The following is an 18,016-nucleotide window of genomic DNA, read 5'->3' on the forward strand; positions in this document are numbered from 1 at the left end:
ATTTTGCAAACTCAGGTCCGATGCCGATGGGCGATGGGCGCATTGTCGGGCTGCCTAGAGCCTGGTGAGACTTCAGCTCCATATCTTCTGTTTGAAATCCATCCCCAAAGTGACCTAAGTGTGGTGATAATCAGAGTGGGGAGGGCTTGTAGCAATAGAGGGTTTCCTACTACTGAGGCGAGGACTGCCAAATTCACCACGTAGTGTCCACAAACATTGTGCCCACTAGAGCCAGGTCTGTTAGCTGCCAGGTCTGTTGCTAATGTGTGTTTTCTTTTTCTTTCCCCTAGTCACGAACTCCCGCCTTGGTTTTTGAACACGTAAACAACACAGACTTCAAGGTATAATGTATAACCAACCATTTCAAGCTGGGTTTTAGGCCACATAAAAAACCTTTTAGGGATGTTACTGTTAGAAGAGTGTCCTTCTAACTTGCTTTAAAAGAGCTTTTCATCCTGATAGTATTAAAGATAGACATACTCTTGTAGAGTGCCTACTTTCCACATCTTGTATTTTGCTCTTTTATTTGTTTAATGCTCTTGAATGACCAGTGCGTAGGTTTGTCACCATCTGGCAGTTTACCATTCATTTGACAGTTCCCACTGATGTCAAACTTAATGAAAGCAACAGCTCATGTTTAATCAGGATCTGGCCTTACAGCATTTTGCTTTAAAAATGATAAAAGTTCAAGAAGGAATATATTGTATATATAAAAGCAAGGACTGCTTGCTTATACCTTAGAATTCCTCAGAAACTTTGGGCTCTTGATCTTAAAAAGAGATGGATGGGAAAGAAAGGGTGGTAGTAAATTCTGCTAAAACACAAACTCCTGCAATAGGTATCTCTGCCTTCTAGCCAGTTTCAAACAGTTCTCAATTCCAGTACAGTAGAAGAATGTGGGCACTTCTTGGATTTTAACTTGCAGAAATATTTGATTTGCCTTTGCAACAAGTCCAGTGTCAAGAATGTTAGATGTCAATAAATGATTGAATTGGGGCAGAAATATTCTGTTAAATTGTCCTGATGTGTTTGGCAACAAGCCATCTGTATACCCACTGGTGATCTGCAGTGGCTATGACTGTGTAGGCCAAAGGCAGGTTAATTCCCTACCAAGGAGGTTATGTATTTGTCCACATTCCTTTTATGAGAAGATCTGGAAGTAAATGAAAAACAAAACTAAGCTGAAAATGTGTATCAGCGCATGTTGCAAATATCGATTGGTATGCTTCCAAAAGTAGATTATAGTTTGAACAATATGAGCTTAAGAAGTTCTTCACTTTTACATATAGAGTTGAAACCCCAAAGTACATCTTTAAAGTTAATGTTATGTTGGAGAAATAGAGACTGGTAAACAGACAGGTCTTAGAACAGTGATACATGAGCCAAGTCTTGATTTGAATTACTACAAATGAGGATGAGAAGTTGCCCTCCTTTCAGTACTATTTCATGGCTCTAATGTTGCATTTGTCTTTAACAGCAATTGTACCAGACGTTAACAGACTATGATATTCGATTTTACATGTATGAGATTCTAAAGGTAAGGAATTCTTGAATACTAAATATCTTTGGATTGATCTCCCCTTTGTTAAATAATCCAAATGACTAGAAAAGCCAGTGTGTTGACTTTGTAAAACATGCTGTAGTGGGGGAGTCTGTTTCTGTAACTACATAATAAACTAATAGCATCAGAACTCTTATGCTGATTGAAAGGTAGGGTCTAATAGGAATATAATTTATAATGCTTTGGAAAGGGTATTTAGAAGAGAGGTTAAAAGACTCCTTAACAAATATTTGTAATCTCTATCAAAAATAATTCTTGATGTACTGGCTTCTGGTATACTTTATTTCACTTAAAATTGGTCAGATAAAACAGTAAACTTTGACTTAACCCTCAAAGAGCCGTTGTCCTAAGGATTATGTGAATCTCTGCTTAAAAGTTGCTGATTTAGAATAAGCTTTGATTTCTAAAGCAGGATCACCAAATATGTTGCTTCCAGTACTCAAAAGATCAGCTTTATAGGTAAGAAAATTGCTAAGAGTTGACTAGTGCCTTACTAAATGAGGGTTGACATAAAGCCTACATTTGAACTATAGAAGTACCCCAGAGAAACTGTGCCAGCAGAAGTATTTATCTTTCATTGGCCTCATGCAGTCTTGTGCCACTCAGGACTTCACAAAGTTAAGGATATGCTTGCCTATGCCTGGGTATCATAGGAACCCAAAATGCCCTTCAGAAAGGACAAAAACTTGGCCAGTGACTTCAGCTGGCTTAAAGGCCTGGATTAGCAAACTCCAGAAGTTATGCCACTCACTAGTTTGAAATTGGACTTGGTTTTCAAATCGTATTTGATGTCATAAATCAGGAGTTTGCAAACTTTACAAGGCCAAATGGTTTAAACATTTTTGGCTTTGTGGGTCATAGGGTCTTGGTCACACAACTCAGCTCTGCTGTTGTATCGTGAAAGCAGCCACAGGCAACATGTAAGCAAATAGTTATGGCCATTAAACACTAAAACAATTTATAAAAACCTTCCAGCAAAACATTCACAAAAACAAACAGCAGGTCATATTTGGCCCATGGGAGCATCGTGGTTTGCCGACCTCTGTTGTAGACTCTTAGCTGCTAGAGAGTTACTACTCTATGAGTAAGAGGTTTGTAGTACAGGTCAGGTTTCTTCCTTTGAGGGGCTCATGTTTATGAAAATAATCCAGGCTCTTGGTAAGAGGGAGAAATTAGAAGTGATGTAGTCGGTATACACTTTTGAGTCTTTAACAAAAAAGATGTTGAAATACCTCTGCAGGAACAGGTCTTCGGAATTTAGAGTCCGTGGGTTTGCACAAGTCTCTGAAAAATACCTGTGGAAGTGATTGTCCTAACCTTGACTCTCAGGAGTGTTGTGAGGCTTGAAGGAAAGCTGGAAGAGAAAATAAAAGACTTCAACTAAAAAAATCTCTTATACAAGCTAACTCTTCCCTTTTTTACATGTTCCTCCCACAGGCCCTTGATTACTGCCATAGCATGGGGATTATGCACAGAGATGTCAAGCCCCATAATGTCATGATTGATCATGAGCACAGAAAGGTAAAGTGATAGAAGGACAAGTCTTATTTATCAGCACAAGAGAGTTAACAGCCCATTTTTCAACATTTTATCCCTAGCATCTGTCATAGTCTGTGGTACCTACTGGGCACTTGATAAATGTTTGACAACTGAATGAATGAACAAATCAGTGTGGAATCTAAAATATGGCACAAATGAACTTATCTGTGAAACAGACAGACTGGATGCCGAAGTGAAGGTGGGTGGGGGAGGGGTGGGCTGGGAGTAGGGAATCATTAGGTGCAAAACTATTACATATAGAATGGATGAACAACAGGGTCCTATTTTAGAGCACAGGGAACTATATGCAATATCCTGTGATAAACCGTACAGAGAAGAATATGGAAAAGAATGTATATATGTGTAAAACTGATTCACTTTTCTGTACAGCAGAAATTAACACAACATTGTAAATCAACTAGAATAAAACAAATTTTTAAAAAATCACAATGTTTAAAACTTCATTCATATTCCTATCAAAAATAAAAGAGATTAGTGTTGTGGGTAAAACATTAGTTTGGGTTTTAGTCTTATTTATTGAAAAACTACTCTGTTGGGAAATGCTTTTTCTCATCTGCCTTTTTTTTTTTTAATAGAGCGTATTCAAGTAATATTTGTTATATGTGCCACTAGGTTATTATGAGGATTAAGTGTGTACAGTTGTAAAATAGATGAAATATTCAGAAATTGCTGATGCAGGTGTCATGAGTATTAGTTGCAGTATAACATTTCTGTTTTTTAAGGTGACCCAAGCCCACCTTTTGTATGCAGTGATGGCTCTCTGTTGCAGGCTTTGGAGATAATAGGTGATTTATTCATTCGGTTAATATCCTGTTACACATTTACACACTATGTGTAATGGGTACTATTCTAGAGGCTGGGGTGTGTGTGTAAAACAAAAAATTCTTGTCCATAGAAGCTTGCATTTGAGGGAGACTGGTGGGATACAGTTAAAAGTGGTATGGAAGAAAAATAAAACAGAAATGGGGAGTGTCAGAGGGTGTTGCAATTTTAAACAGGGTGACAAGGAAAAGATTTTGTTAGGAAGGTGACATTTTGTAGAACTTCTGAAGGGAATTAGCTGTGCAGTTTTGAGAAGAGGGTATAGCAGATACAAAAATCTTGAGACAAGAATGTACCTGGCATATTTAAACAGCACAAGGGTAGAGCTGGGATAGAATGAACTCGGGGAAGAGAAGAAGGAAATGAGATTGAGAGAGATAAATAGAACCACATCTTGTAAAACCTTGAAGATCACCGTCAGGCCTTTTCTCTGAAGATACAGAGGTTTTTGCAGGGTTTGAGCAGAGGGTTGATAAGTTCTCCGTTCTGTATTTAAAAGTTCACTATATATCTATTAGTACAGCCAAAATTTTTTTAAAAAGAATTCCAAATATAGACAGGAATGTGGAGTAACTCAGTCTCTCATACATAGCTGGTGGGAATGTTAGATGGCACACTCATTTTGGAAAATGTCAGTCTATATTATTTTATAGTTTGTCAGTTTCTCTAAAAGCTAAACATACGCTTACCAGACAACCCAGTAGTGACATTTGTGTCAGAAAAACAGACTGAGATCTATACAGAAACTTTCAGTTGGGTAAATGATTCATTAAACTCTGATGTATCTATACCATTGTAGTATCATTACTGATTAGTAAGAACTCTTGGATAAGTCTCATGCTGAGTGAAAAAAGCAATCTCAAAAATTTAAACTGATGGTTCCATTTCTGTAATTTTCACGATGACAGAGTTAGAGAACAGAAGGGTTGCCAGGGGTTAGAAAGCGAGAGGAAGGAGTATCTGTAAAGGATAACTGCTGTGATGCTCTTTATCTAATCATGGACTAGATATGAATCTAGCTGTATGAATCTGCATATGTGATAAAATTGTGTGGAATTATACACATTTGTAAAACTGTTAAAAAGAAAGGTCTCTGAATTGTGTTGGTTTCCTGGCTTTAATATTGTACTGTAGTGACGTAAGATGTTACCATCAGGGGAAACTGGTTGAAGGGTACACAGAACATTTCCAGATTCCTATGAATTTATAATCATTTTAAAATACTTTAAGAGGATTATTTTGGTTCCTATGTGGAGAATTGAGGGTAAAAGTGAAAGGTAGACCAGTTAAGAAAAGCAGCTATTGCAGTAAATCAGAGATTGGTGATAGCATGGACCAGGGCAGTGGCAGTGGATGTGATGATAGGGTCAGAATCTGAGCCATCAGCATATATTGACAGATTAGATGTGGGATAGAAGGGAGAGAAGAGTCCAAGGTGAAAAGTTTTTAACCTGAATGATAGGATAAATGGAATTACATTTAAGGTAACAGAGGAGGAGGATTCCATGGGAAAACAGGTTTTGCAGTGAATAATCAGAGTTTTAGTTCTGAAATGTCTTTCAGGTGATCAAAGAGAGATGACTGGTGAGAGGTGTGGGCTAAATATAGGTCGGAATATCAGAGATGCTGTGTGTGAAGCCACAGACCAGAAATAGTCATCTGGGAATACTTACTGATAAGACAGGAAGCTCAGGAATAGCTCTGGAGCACTGATATTAAGATGTTGCCAAGAAAGACTATAAAAAAGCTACATTTTCATATTTTTTGTTATATTTCCCTTTGTTTACTAAAAGAAGACACTGAACCTAATTAACTGAAGTTTTGGAGACAGTGCTGGAACAGTCAGGCTTTACTCAGGCCCTTCTGCTCACACTACAAGTTATGGTCATGCTTTGCATGAAGGTCAAGTAAGGTTGCCTCTTGTCCTTGCTACTATTGGGGTGGCCAAAAAGTTTGTTTATTTCTCCATACAGTGACTCTAGTAGCACTTAGTTGTCTTTAACTTCATTGGAAATAATTTTGTTGGATTATATTGTTATCAGTGTGCGTTTTTTAAAAAACTTAGCCAAATTGGTGAATTTTTGTGAAGCCATTTTAATGTTGAAGATGGAAGAAAAAAAAGCAACATTTTCAGCATATTATGTTTTATTGTTTCAAGAGAGGTGAAAACGCAACTGAAATGCAAAAAAAGATTTGTGCAGTGTGTGGAGAAGGTACTGTGACTGATTGTTTCAGAAGTGGTTTGCAAACTTTTGTACTGGAGACTTCCCGCTGGATGATGCTGTTTGGTCAGGTAGACCAATTGAAGTTAATAGCGATCAAATCGAGACATTGATTGAAAAAAATCAATGTTATATACCACGCAAGAGATAGTCAACATACTCAAAATATCCAGATCAAGCGTTGAAAATCCTTTGCACCAGCTTGGTTATGTTAACCACTTTGATGTTTGGGTTCCACATAAGTTAAGTGTAAAAAAACCTTCTTGACCGTGTTTCCGCATGTGATTCTCTATACTTAAACGTAACAAAATTGTTCATTTTTAAAACAAATTGTGACGGATGATGAAAGTGGATACTGTATGGTAATGTGGAATAGAAGAAATCTTGGGACAAGTGAAATGAACCACCCATCAACCACACCAAAAGCCGATCTTCATCCAAAGCTGGTGATATTGTATATGTGGTGGGGTTGAAAGAGAGTCCTCTATAGTGAGTTCCTTCTGAAAAACTAAACAATTAATCCCAAGTACAGCTCCCAGTTGGACCAACTGAAAGCAGTGCTCCAGAATTAGTCAACAGAAAATGGATAATCCTCCACCAGGATAACACAAGACCACATGTTTCTTTGATGACCAGGCAAAAACTGTTTAACACCTTGGCTGGGAAGTTCTGATTCATCTGCCATATTCACCAGACATTGTACCTTCGGATATCTGTTTATTTTGGTCTTTATGGAATTATCTTAGTGAAAAAAACTTCAGTTTCCTCTAAGACTGTAAAGGCACCTGGAACAGTTCTTTACTCAGAAAGAAAAAGTGTTGGGAAAATGGAATTGTGAAATTGCCTAGAAAATGGCAGGATGTAGTAGAACAAAACAGTAATATGTTGTTCAATAAAGATCTTGGTGAAAATGAAAAATGTGTCTTTTACTTTTACTTAAAAACCAAAGGAACTTTTTGACCAACCCAATACTATTTTGGTAAGAGCTGTATTTTTATTTTTCTCCTGTGTACTGAGCATTGCATTGAATTCTAAAAATTAGCAAAGGCGAATAAAACAGTCCCTATCTTCAAGGACCTTACAGTCCATATTTTGTAAAAAAGTAGAAAGCAAATATTCAGTAAAGAGTTGTAGATTCTATTAAAGAAATTTGTCTGAGGTTGGTGGGTGAGGCAGTTCAAAGACAGTAGTTGCTTCTATTTACATAATTAAAAAAGATTTCATTGAAGGAGTTAACTCAGAAGAGATGTTCACCAGAATAGGAGTCTAGATTGAATAGTAGAGACATTTTAGTCAGAGGAGGAGTAGAAATTTGCAGAAACACAAAATAATTGTATGTTAAAAAGAGTAATTTTGGAAATTCTCAACTGCCAAGGGCCCAGGTTCAATCCCTGGTCGAGGAACTGAAAATCCCACAGACCACACAATGTGGCCAAAAAAAAAAAAAAAAAAGAGTAATGGCACTGTGGAGGGTATCTTAAATAAGATACACTTATTTATTATCTTTTTTTCTCCCTTCAGCTACGGCTAATAGATTGGGGTTTGGCTGAGTTTTACCATCCTGGCCAAGAATATAATGTCCGAGTTGCTTCCCGATATTTCAAAGGTCCTGAGCTACTTGTAGACTATCAGGTAAGAAGAGAAGGGCAGATAAAATTTTTGTCCTATGTTTGTTTTGCATGTAATTTTCTAAAAATGTTATTTTGTGTTTTGAATGGGCCGTTTTTGCACATCCGTGACTGTCCTTTTATAGGAGGGTCAGATATGAATCTCTTCAGTTCATCTACCACAACTTTTGTGTGTATTGTCACAATGTCAGTAGAGTATAAATAAATCTGCATTTGATCCTAACTGAAGAGAAAGACACTTCTAATTAGAAATTCCAGAGCTTGTTTTAGAATTGAAAGAAGTTCATGCTCTGTTCTAGAAACTTCTTTTCTGGTATAGCACTGAATTCAAAGAACATTTTATACATAAAAATATTCTTTACAGCATTATTTATAATGGTGAAAAACACTGTCCTACTATAGGGTACACTAAAGATTAAATTCTGAAACAGTCATGCTGTAAAATAATGGTACACATTAAAAGGTTTCCATAAACTTTGTTTATGGGTGTTCTTATGTAAGTGAAGAAAGTAACTCAAAATAGTATGTACAGACTTCAAATGAGAAGGTTAGAGAGTATAAGTAGAAATGCATAGAAGGAAAGACTGAAAAGAAATATGAAGATACCGGTATTTGGACCTTAAAGTCAATGGAGTGGGATTTGTTTATTTGTTTTTCTATTTTTAAAAAAAGAGCTTTTTTAATTTGAAGTGACAAGATTCATCTTGTCATTTCATGTGTGATGACAACGTTTTCTTTAATGCAGATGTACGATTATAGTTTGGATATGTGGAGCTTGGGTTGTATGCTGGCGAGTATGATCTTCCGGAAGGAGCCATTTTTCCATGGACATGACAATTATGATCAGGTAATATATGTTGTTCCTATTGGGAAATTTATTGATGTACCCTAGCAATGGCCAGATCTGCTTACTCCTTAGAAACTGCAATGGATCTTGCTAAAATAAAAATGCCTAACCCCTACCTGAGAGCTATTAATAAATTAGAATCTGTGAATGCAATAATTTTCAATTAATGGCTTGTTCAGTTAATGATTCCAGGGCCTTGTGGAGGTACTGTTGCCTTGTTTGAGCACAGTGATTTAATGTGAGATAATGTAAATTGTTGTGAAAGTCACTCAGTTATGTCCGACTCTTTGTGACCACCTAGACTATACAGTCTGTGGAATCCTCCAGGCCAGAATACTGCAGCAGGTAGCCTTTCACTTCTCCAGGGAATCTTCCCAGGCCTTCCACATTGCAGGTGGATTCTTTACCAGCTGAGCCACCAGGGAAGCAAATTGACGTGAAGTTGCCATAATTAATATAGAGAGATATAGTATCTTTTACCCAGTTTCCCCCAAATAGAACTTTTTGCCAGCTATGTACAGGATCACAACCAGGATATTAATACAGAGATCAGGAATCCTTTATATGCCCTTTTGTAGTCAACACCAGCTTCCCCCTGGCCTTCACACTACTATGTTGTAATCTCATTTTTGCAATTTTATCATTCCAAGAATGTTATGTAAAGACAACTTTATGAAGTCATATTTACCTATGACTAACATATTACAACTCATATGAAAATGACTAATGACTACTCTTCATATCAGTTGAAGAATACCGGGTAAATTCAGTTAAAATCAGCAACTTTTTGTTAGATGCCACTCAGGTTTGAGGAATATAGGAAAAAGGTAGCCTTCTGCCCCACAAAAGGTTTTTCACAGTCTTACCTAGTAAGAAAACCAAATGTATAAGAAAATAAGTTATAGTCATAAATGTCGGTAAAAGTGTAGATAAGATACACAAAGGCAGTTAAAATGCGAGTGAGTGGTCTGATGAAGTGGAGAACTTTCCAAAGGAAGTAACATCTTCAGCTAGGCTGTTGCGGTGTGGCGGGGCAGGGGGGTGGGGGACAAGACTTCACCACAGGAAAGTTCAGTTCAGTTTAGTCGCTCAGTCGTGTCTGACTCTTTGTGACCCCATGAACTGCAGCACGCCCGGCCTCCCTGTCCATCACCAACTCCTAGAGTCCACCTAAACCCACGTCCATTGAGTCGGTGATGCCATCCAACCATCTCATCCCCTGTCATCCCCTTCTCCTCCTGCTCTCAATCTTTCCCAGCATCAGGGTCTTTTCTAATGAGTCAACTCTTCGCATCAGGTGGCCAAAGTATTGGGGTTTCAGCTTCAACATCAGTCCTTCCAATGAACACCCAGGACTGGTCTCCTTTAGGATGGACTGGTTGGATCTCCTTGCAGTCCAAGGGATTCTCAAAGAGTCTTCTCCAGCACCACAGTTCAAAAGCATCAATTCTGTGCTCAGCTTTCTTTATACTCCAACTCTCACATCCGTACATGACTACTGGAAAAACCATAGCCTTGACGGACCTTTGTTGGCAAAGTAATGTCTCTGCTTTTTAATATGCTATCTAGGTTGGTCATAACTTTCCTTATAAGGATTAAGTGTATTTTAATTTCATGGCTGCAATCTGCAGTGATCTTGGAGCCCAGAAAAATAAAGTCTGACACTGTTTCCACTGTTTCCCCATCTATTTGCCATGAAGTGATGAGACCGGATGCCATGATCTTAGTTTTCTGAATGTTGAGCTTTAAGCCAACTTTTTCACTCTCTTCTTTCACTTTCATCAAGAGGCTCTTTAGCTCTTCTTCACTTTCTGCCATAAGGGTGGTGTCATCTGCATATCTGAGTTTATTGATATTTTACCTGGCAATCTTGATTCCAGCTTGTGCTTCCTCCAGCCCAGCGTTTCTCATGATGTACTTTGCATATAAGTTAAATAATTTAGGGTGACAATATACAGCCTTGACATACTCCTTTTCCTATTTGGAATCAGTCTATTGTTCCATGTCCAGTTGTAACTTTTGCTTCCTGACCTGCATACAGATTTCTTAAGAGGCAGGTCAGATGGTTTGGTATTCCCATCTCTCTCAGAATTTTCCACAGTTTATTGTGATCCACACAATCAAAGGCTTTGGCATAGCCAATAAAGCAGAAATAGATGTTTTTCTGGAACTCTCTTGCTTTCTCCATGATCCAGCGGATGTTGGCAATTTGATCTCTGGTTCCTCTGCCTTTTCTAAGAACATCTGGAAATTCACAGTTCATGTATTGCTGAAGCCTGGCTTGGAGAATTTTGAGCATTACTAGTGTGTGAAATGAGTGCAGTTGTGCAGTAGTTTGAGCATTCTTTGGCATTGCCTTTCTTTGAGACTGGAATGAAAACTCACCTTTTCCAGTCCTGTGGCCACCGCTGAGTTTTCCAAATTTGCTGGCATACTGAGTGCAGCACTTTGACAGCATCATCTTTCAGGATTTGAAATAGCTCAACTGGAATTCCATCACCTCCACTAGCGTTGTTCGTAGTGATGCTTTCTAAGGCCCACTTGACTTCACATTCCAGGATGTCTGGCTCTAGATGAGTGATCACACCATTGTGATTATCTTGGTCGTGAAGATCTTTTTTATACAGTTCTTCTGTGTATTCTTGCCACCTCTTCTTAATATCTTCTGCTTCTGTTAGGTCCATACCACTTCTGTCCTTTATTGAGCCCATCTTTGCATAAAATTTATGTTCCCTTGGTATCTCTGATTTTCTTGAAGAGATCTCTAGTCTTTGTCATTGTATTGTTTTCCTCTGTTTCTTTGCATTGACCACTGAGGAAGGCTTTCTTATCTCTCCTTGCTATTCTTTGGAACTCTGCGTTCAAATGGGTGTATCTTTTGTTTTCCCCTTTGCTTTTCGCTTCCTTTCTTTTTACAGCTATTTGTAAGGCCTCAGACAGCCATTTTGCTTTTTTGCATTTCTTTTTCTTGGGCAATGTCTTAATTCTTGTCTCCTGTACAATGTCATGAACCTTCGTCCATAGTTCATCAGGCACTCTGTCTATCAGATCTAGTCCCTTAAATCTATTTCTCACTTCCACTGTATAGTCATAAGGGATTTGATTTAGGTCATACCTGAATGGTCTAGTGGTTTTCTCCACTTTCTTCAATTTCAGTCTGAATTTCGCAATAAGAAGTTCATGATCTGAGCCACAGTCAGCTCCCGGTCTTGTTTTTGCTGACTGTATAGAGCTTCTCCATCTTTGGCGGCAAAGAATATAATCAGTTAGATTTCGTTGTTGACCGTCTGGTGATGTCCATGTGTAGAGTCTTCTCTTGTGTTGTTGGAAGAGGTGTTTGCTATGACCAGTGCGTTCTCTTGGCAAAACTCTATTAGCCTTTGCCCTGCTTCATTCTGTACTCCAAGGCCAAATTTGCCTGTTACTCCAGGTGTTTCTTGACTTCCTACTTTTGCATTCCAGAGGGAAGGAACCAGGTTATAAAACAGTTTGTTTTTTATTATTGATATGTTCACATTTGGTAGTAATTTAGGGAATGTTGTAAGGAAATCCATTCATGCTATGCAAGGAAATTTGAAGTAAATTGGTGTAACATTCATACCTGTAGCCATGATGGTCCCATTTTGTTAACTTGATCATGGTTTATTGTTGATTTAATCATGTAATATGCTTTTGGTATGGGTTTTGTCTTCTTTCAATCCTAGTTGGTGAGGATAGCCAAGGTTCTGGGGACAGAAGATTTATATGACTATATTGACAAATACAACATTGAATTAGATCCACGTTTCAATGATATCTTGGGCAGGTAAGTCATAAAACAAAATTATGCATCTGCGCCGTAAGCACTTTGGATGTAAAATGATACTTTGGATTCCCAAAATAGTTAATGTTCTCTTTGCCTGCAAAGTGTCTGTGGTCCACTGCTGCAGGATGCTGCATAGGCAAGCCTGTGATGAAAGCTTTGGATTGTATGGCCATTTTCCCAGATTCACTAACAGGAGTGTGGAGGTTGTAGGCAGAGGATCCCTCACCTTGTAGAGTCTAATAGAAGGGTTGTAGTTGAGTCAGAAATCAAGATCTAGATTTATCTTGCTTCTGTAGATGATAAAACCCCATCTAAGAGAAAGAAATAATCATAGAAAGGGCATGTTTCAGACTGATTTACAGACAGTAGACTCTAAAAGTAGTGACTAGACCCAATACTAACTCATTCACCACTTAATGGGAAGAGGTAGGCTTTCTTGTTACAAAGGCTTTTGGGGGCCGAGCAGTAGAGATGCCAGGAATATGGGTGGGGGTTGGGAGGAGGCCAGCCAGCCCAGCCTTCTTTAACCTGAATTATGTCTGTTTCATAAGATTGTCTGGACCCAGATTTCCCTTTTCTACAACACTGCCATTTCCAGTCTCTACAGTTAGCTCTTGAGTTTTGACCTCTGTGATTGGCTGGAATGCTAGCCACTAAGGAAAATGTAGGACTGAAATGTTGGGCTTCTCTCCCCCTGGGTCCATTTCTCATTCTCCCTTTTGGCTCTGCAGACATTCCCGTAAGCGATGGGAACGCTTTGTCCACAGTGAAAACCAGCACCTTGTCAGTCCTGAGGCCTTGGATTTCCTGGACAAGCTGCTGCGATATGACCACCAATCACGGCTCACTGCAAGAGAGGCCATGGAGCACCCTTATTTCTGTGAGTCCAGCTGTTCAGTCCACAGAGCCTTGCAGGCCTGCCCAGCAGACTGTACAGAGTAAAGGAGAATATATGCTGTGAAGAAAACTCTGGACCCACAAAACACAATTGGAATCCCAGCCTCCCTTACTTAGCTTGCTGCAAAGTTACTTCTCCCACAGTGAGCCTTGGTCTCTTCAATACGGATAGTGATGGCAGTTGTCTTGCAGAATTGTTGAGAGGATTCTTGTCTAACAGTACCTGACACATGATCATCCCTAAATAAACTTCTTTTCTTACTATGTGGGTGACAGTTCTCATTGCTAGTTTGGAGTGGTTGGATTAGAACATACAGCCCTATGTCTGTCCTATTAATCACTCATTGGAGAGAGCCAGAGAGGCTTGAAAATCTAATTATATGAACACCTTGATCTAGGTTTGTGAATATAGCTAACTGCTATCTTGAGTGAAAATGCCACTTAGCTAGCTCCGCTGCATCCTCACTGTGATGTTAGCTTTAGTATCAGGTTGTTCCTTGGGGAGTGGTGGAATGGTGTTTCAGTGAACCAATTATATTCTTGCTCAGTCTTTTGTACTTGAAGCAGACTGACAGGCTAATCGAGGTGGAGAGTGAAGTCTGTGGTCGTAGCAGTAACTTGATCAAACCTGTAGTTTTGGCCCATTTGGCACCATGCTTGACCAACTGCAGTAAAACTCATTCATTCTCATAATATAATACTAAAAGGTAGGGTAGATTGTATTGTCTTGTTAAACTATAACAGGATTGTTTTTGTTTTAAATTAGCTCTACTGGGACTTCCCTGGCAATCCAGTGGAATCCTCTGTACTTCTACTACAGGGGGCACAGGTTCAATCCTTGGTTGGGGAACTAAGATCCCACATGCCATGCAGCATGGCCGAAAGTAAATACCTTTTTTTTTGTTTTTTAGAAATTAGCTCTACTATGATTACTTCATTTTCCTACCATTTACTTTAATAGTTGGCCTTTGTCACAGTTTTAAGCAAAAATAGTTCTAATTTATATTACTTGTTGATTTCATAGTGAAGGTAGTTGACACCTCAATTCTATTATTAGGGGAATAATACAGAGTCTAAATAAAATGTAAAGAATCAGGATAGCGGCTATAAGACCCTAGACCATTAGTTCAGTTCTTCAAGCATAACAGAACCTAACATTTTTGTCTCTTTTTCTAGACACTGTTGTGAAGGACCAGGCTCGAATGGGCTCATCTAGCATGCCAGGGGGCAGTACGCCTGTCAGCAGCGCCAATATGATGTCAGGTCAGTGTCATTGGTAAATTTCCTTTTTTTTTTTTTTTTTAATGTATATATAGAAGTCAATTGTCATTCTTAATTTTGCTCCTTCTTTGTGGCCTGATGTCTATGGCTCTCCTCTATAATGATTACCTTATTAACATACTGACTTGTGTGGTTCTCTCCACCAGGTTTCAGGATGCTTTTGAAACCTATTTTCCCTAATAGTTAGAGCAGGGGTCCCCCAACCTCTGGGCCACAGAATAGTACCTCCTGTCAGATCAGCAGTGCCATTAGATTAGAAATAAAGCACACAGTAAATATAATGTGTTTGAATCATCCCGAAACCATTCCCCACAACCCCAGTCCATGGAAAAATTAGCTTCCGTGAAATCAGTTCCTGGTTCCAGAAAGGTTGGGCATCACTGAGTTAAGGTATCAACAGTCTCTTTGAGGCCAGAATCACAAAAGTTATTTGGGACCTGAAAGTCTCAACAAGCCATTAAGAATGAAGAGAGATCCTTTCATCTCACAAGTTAAAGTGGCAGTAGATGATGTGGTACTCATCACATGAGAAAATGAGGGAGAGTAGAGATGGGGTTTGTACATGGGCACATGTATGTATAAGAATGGTTCTTTTTTCCAGAGCAGCTACAGGGTGCCTAGTAAATTACAGTGGTTTTTGTGCAATTACTTTTTATTGTTGTTGAGTCATTATGATTTAGAGTGAGTTTTTACAGAGGAGAAACCACAGTTACCCAAAAGAAACCATAGGCCTGTCCCCTAAGAATTATATACATGGGCAGCATCCACATGGGTCCTCTTGTGAAAGTACCTACTCCAGCACCTTCAAAAAATGGCTGTTGTCTCATTTTTATTTATTTATTTATTTTTAAAGAACTAGCTGCCTTCTAGAGTTCAACCTCTGGGTATCATGCAAGTGTGCAAAATGATACATACACAAGGTTACTCATTCTAGCCATATTTGTAATCAGAGAGCATTAAAAACAGCTCCTTGTAGAATAAGGAATTGATAAGATGAATTATGGGGCATCCTTTCAGCAGAGTACTATATACTCAGAAAAGAACAAGTGTTCCGTCTTCTTTTGTAGCTTCAGCTCAAAGGTGTAATGTGAGGTGAATAGAAGCAAGATGCAGAACCATGCTCAAGACTAGGAATGGGCAAAAACATAGAATCAAGTTCTTATATGTGATTCTTACATGCATGTTTTTATACAATTCAAGTAGACCCATAAAATATTTCTGGACGGATACACCGCCAAAAATAGTGCTGTAAGTTGGCCAAGTTACAGGATAAGGGAGAATTCTCACTGTATCTTCTGCAGTTATTTGAGTCATGTAACCATATTACCTATTCAGAAAATATATATAATATTTTGAAAATTTAAAGAACTAGCTGACTGAGTACAATGTAACAGGTAATATGGTCAAGAAAGTAAATGGAAATAAATCCTAAAACACTGTTTTAACTTAGAGATGAGAAATGATCCTCTCTGCACCGGCTGACTCTAGGCACAGTGGCCACGAGCACATGAACTTTGACTCCAGCCTTCTGCTGTTCAATTTGTAGTAACTAGCCACATGTGGTTATTGAAATTCACTGAAGTCAAATAAAATTGTAAAATCAGTTGCTTAGTTTAGTTACACATTGCAAATGCTCAGTAGTCACATGTGGCTAGTGACTGTCATGTTAGTACAGGTTACAGAGCAGGTTTGGTTGGACAGTGTTATCTTAGACAATCTTGGGTTAGAATCCAAGCATACATAGCTGTACATGCTTAGTTGTGCACCTTGGACAAACTGCTCAAACTCTCCAAATTTCCGTTTCTGTCTTCTAAATTTATTGGAACTTAAATTTTAATTTGTGAGGATTTAATTTGAAATTAATTTGTAAAAATTAAGGCGACGCCTTCAATAAAGAGAGTATTTATTGTGTCACTTTTGAGATAGGTGCTTTGAAAAACTGGTGACTTAAGAGTTCCGTGGTTGGTGCTTCTAGCTCACTGTTGGCTGTTTACTTTCAGGGATTTCTTCAGTGCCAACCCCTTCACCCCTTGGACCTCTGGCGGGCTCACCAGTGATTGCTGCTGCCAACCCCCTTGGGATGCCTGTTCCAGCTGCCGCCAGCGCTCAGCAGTAACGGCCCCTTCCGTCTCCTGATGCCTGAGCAGAGGTTGGGGAGTCCACTCTCTCCCTTGATGCAGCTTGCGCCTGGTGGGGAGGGGTGAAATACTTCAGAAGCACCGTGTCTGAACCGTTGCTTGTGGATTTATAGTAGTTCAGTCATAAAAAAAAAAAATTATAATAGGCTGATTTTCTTTTTTTTTTTCTTTTTTTCTTTCTTTCTTTTTTTTTTTTTAACTCGAACTTTTCATAACTCAGGGGATTCCCTGAAAAATTATCTGCAGGTGGACTATTTCACGGACAAATTTTTTTCTCCCCTTTCAAATTCAGTTTCTCATCACTAAAGATCGAAGATAAACCAGCCTCAATTCCAGCTGCTGTGTTTGGGTGGAGATTTCTTCCCATGCTTACCATTGCTCCCCTAACCATCCCACACTCTGGGGGGGTTGTACTTCACACTCTTCTCCAGAGATTACAAAAATGTAGCTTCTTCGAGGGAGGTGGGAAGGAAGGAGGAAGGGAGGACCCAACCTATAAGAGCAGTACACTGTTAGTCACTTATATCACTTTACTCCAAAAGTGCTTCAGTGGGGTTATCCTGGTGAATCTAGTGGAAATATGTCTTAGTTACATTGAGATGCTGAAAATCTACCCACAGTGCAGACACGTCCTGAAAACTTCTGTGCAGTTTGAATCATGTCTTATTGACCTAACCTAAATCCAGCTCATTTATAATTTAGTTTCAGTTTAGTTTAAAACTTTAATACCATCCCTCCCAGACTCCTTACCTTGGTCCTCTGCCCTTTCATCTCCCAACATGCTCTATAGTTGGTAGGAGGGGAAAGGTAAAATCTTTTTCAGTTTTCTTTGACTTGACCCTTTTGAATTCAGTTAGTTATTGGGCATAACTTATTGCTTTTTACAAAAGGAAAAAAAAATTGTCTATGTAGGTTTCATGCTAGCAACTGTTTAAGAGCTAATGAGAGATGTGGCCACTGAAGTTTATTTTCAGCTTTCTACCTTCATTTCCTCCTACCTTCCCCTTCCCTCATATGCCATCCAATGAGAAGACCTGCCCCTCAGGTTTATAAATGTATCTGAGTGGTAGGAGCAGAGCCACTATCTCCAGTGAAACTGAAATGGTAGACCTGTAATTGTGGGAAAACTAAACTCTCTTGTTACAGCCCTGCCACCCCTTGCTGTGTGTATATATATAATACTTTGTCCTTCATATGTGAAAGATCCAGTGTTGGAATTCTTTGGTGTAAATAAACGTTTGGTTTTATTTATCAA

General features: G+C 38.8%; 1 protein-coding gene across 2 annotated transcripts in view; it reads left to right on the plus strand.

The window, feature by feature from the left end:
- The window catches only part of CSNK2A1 (casein kinase 2 alpha 1), a 55,585-nt gene extending 37,569 nt beyond the window's left edge, over positions 1-18,016 (plus strand). For both annotated transcript variants that reach the window (XM_018057661.1, XM_018057662.1), the window contains exons 5-13: positions 291-341; positions 1,478-1,537; positions 2,999-3,082; positions 7,687-7,797; positions 8,539-8,640; positions 12,345-12,445; positions 13,177-13,325; positions 14,519-14,605; positions 16,624-18,016. In XM_018057661.1, coding sequence (XP_017913150.1) covers positions 291-341; positions 1,478-1,537; positions 2,999-3,082; positions 7,687-7,797; positions 8,539-8,640; positions 12,345-12,445; positions 13,177-13,325; positions 14,519-14,605; positions 16,624-16,739 — 861 coding nt within the window. In that variant the 3' untranslated portion in view covers positions 16,740-18,016. The remainder of the gene's footprint in view (positions 1-290; positions 342-1,477; positions 1,538-2,998; positions 3,083-7,686; positions 7,798-8,538; positions 8,641-12,344; positions 12,446-13,176; positions 13,326-14,518; positions 14,606-16,623) is intronic.

The sequence above is a fragment of the Capra hircus genome, chromosome 13, assembly GCF_001704415.2.
Source record: "Capra hircus breed San Clemente chromosome 13, ASM170441v1, whole genome shotgun sequence".
Classification (NCBI taxonomy): domain Eukaryota; kingdom Metazoa; phylum Chordata; class Mammalia; order Artiodactyla; family Bovidae; genus Capra; species Capra hircus.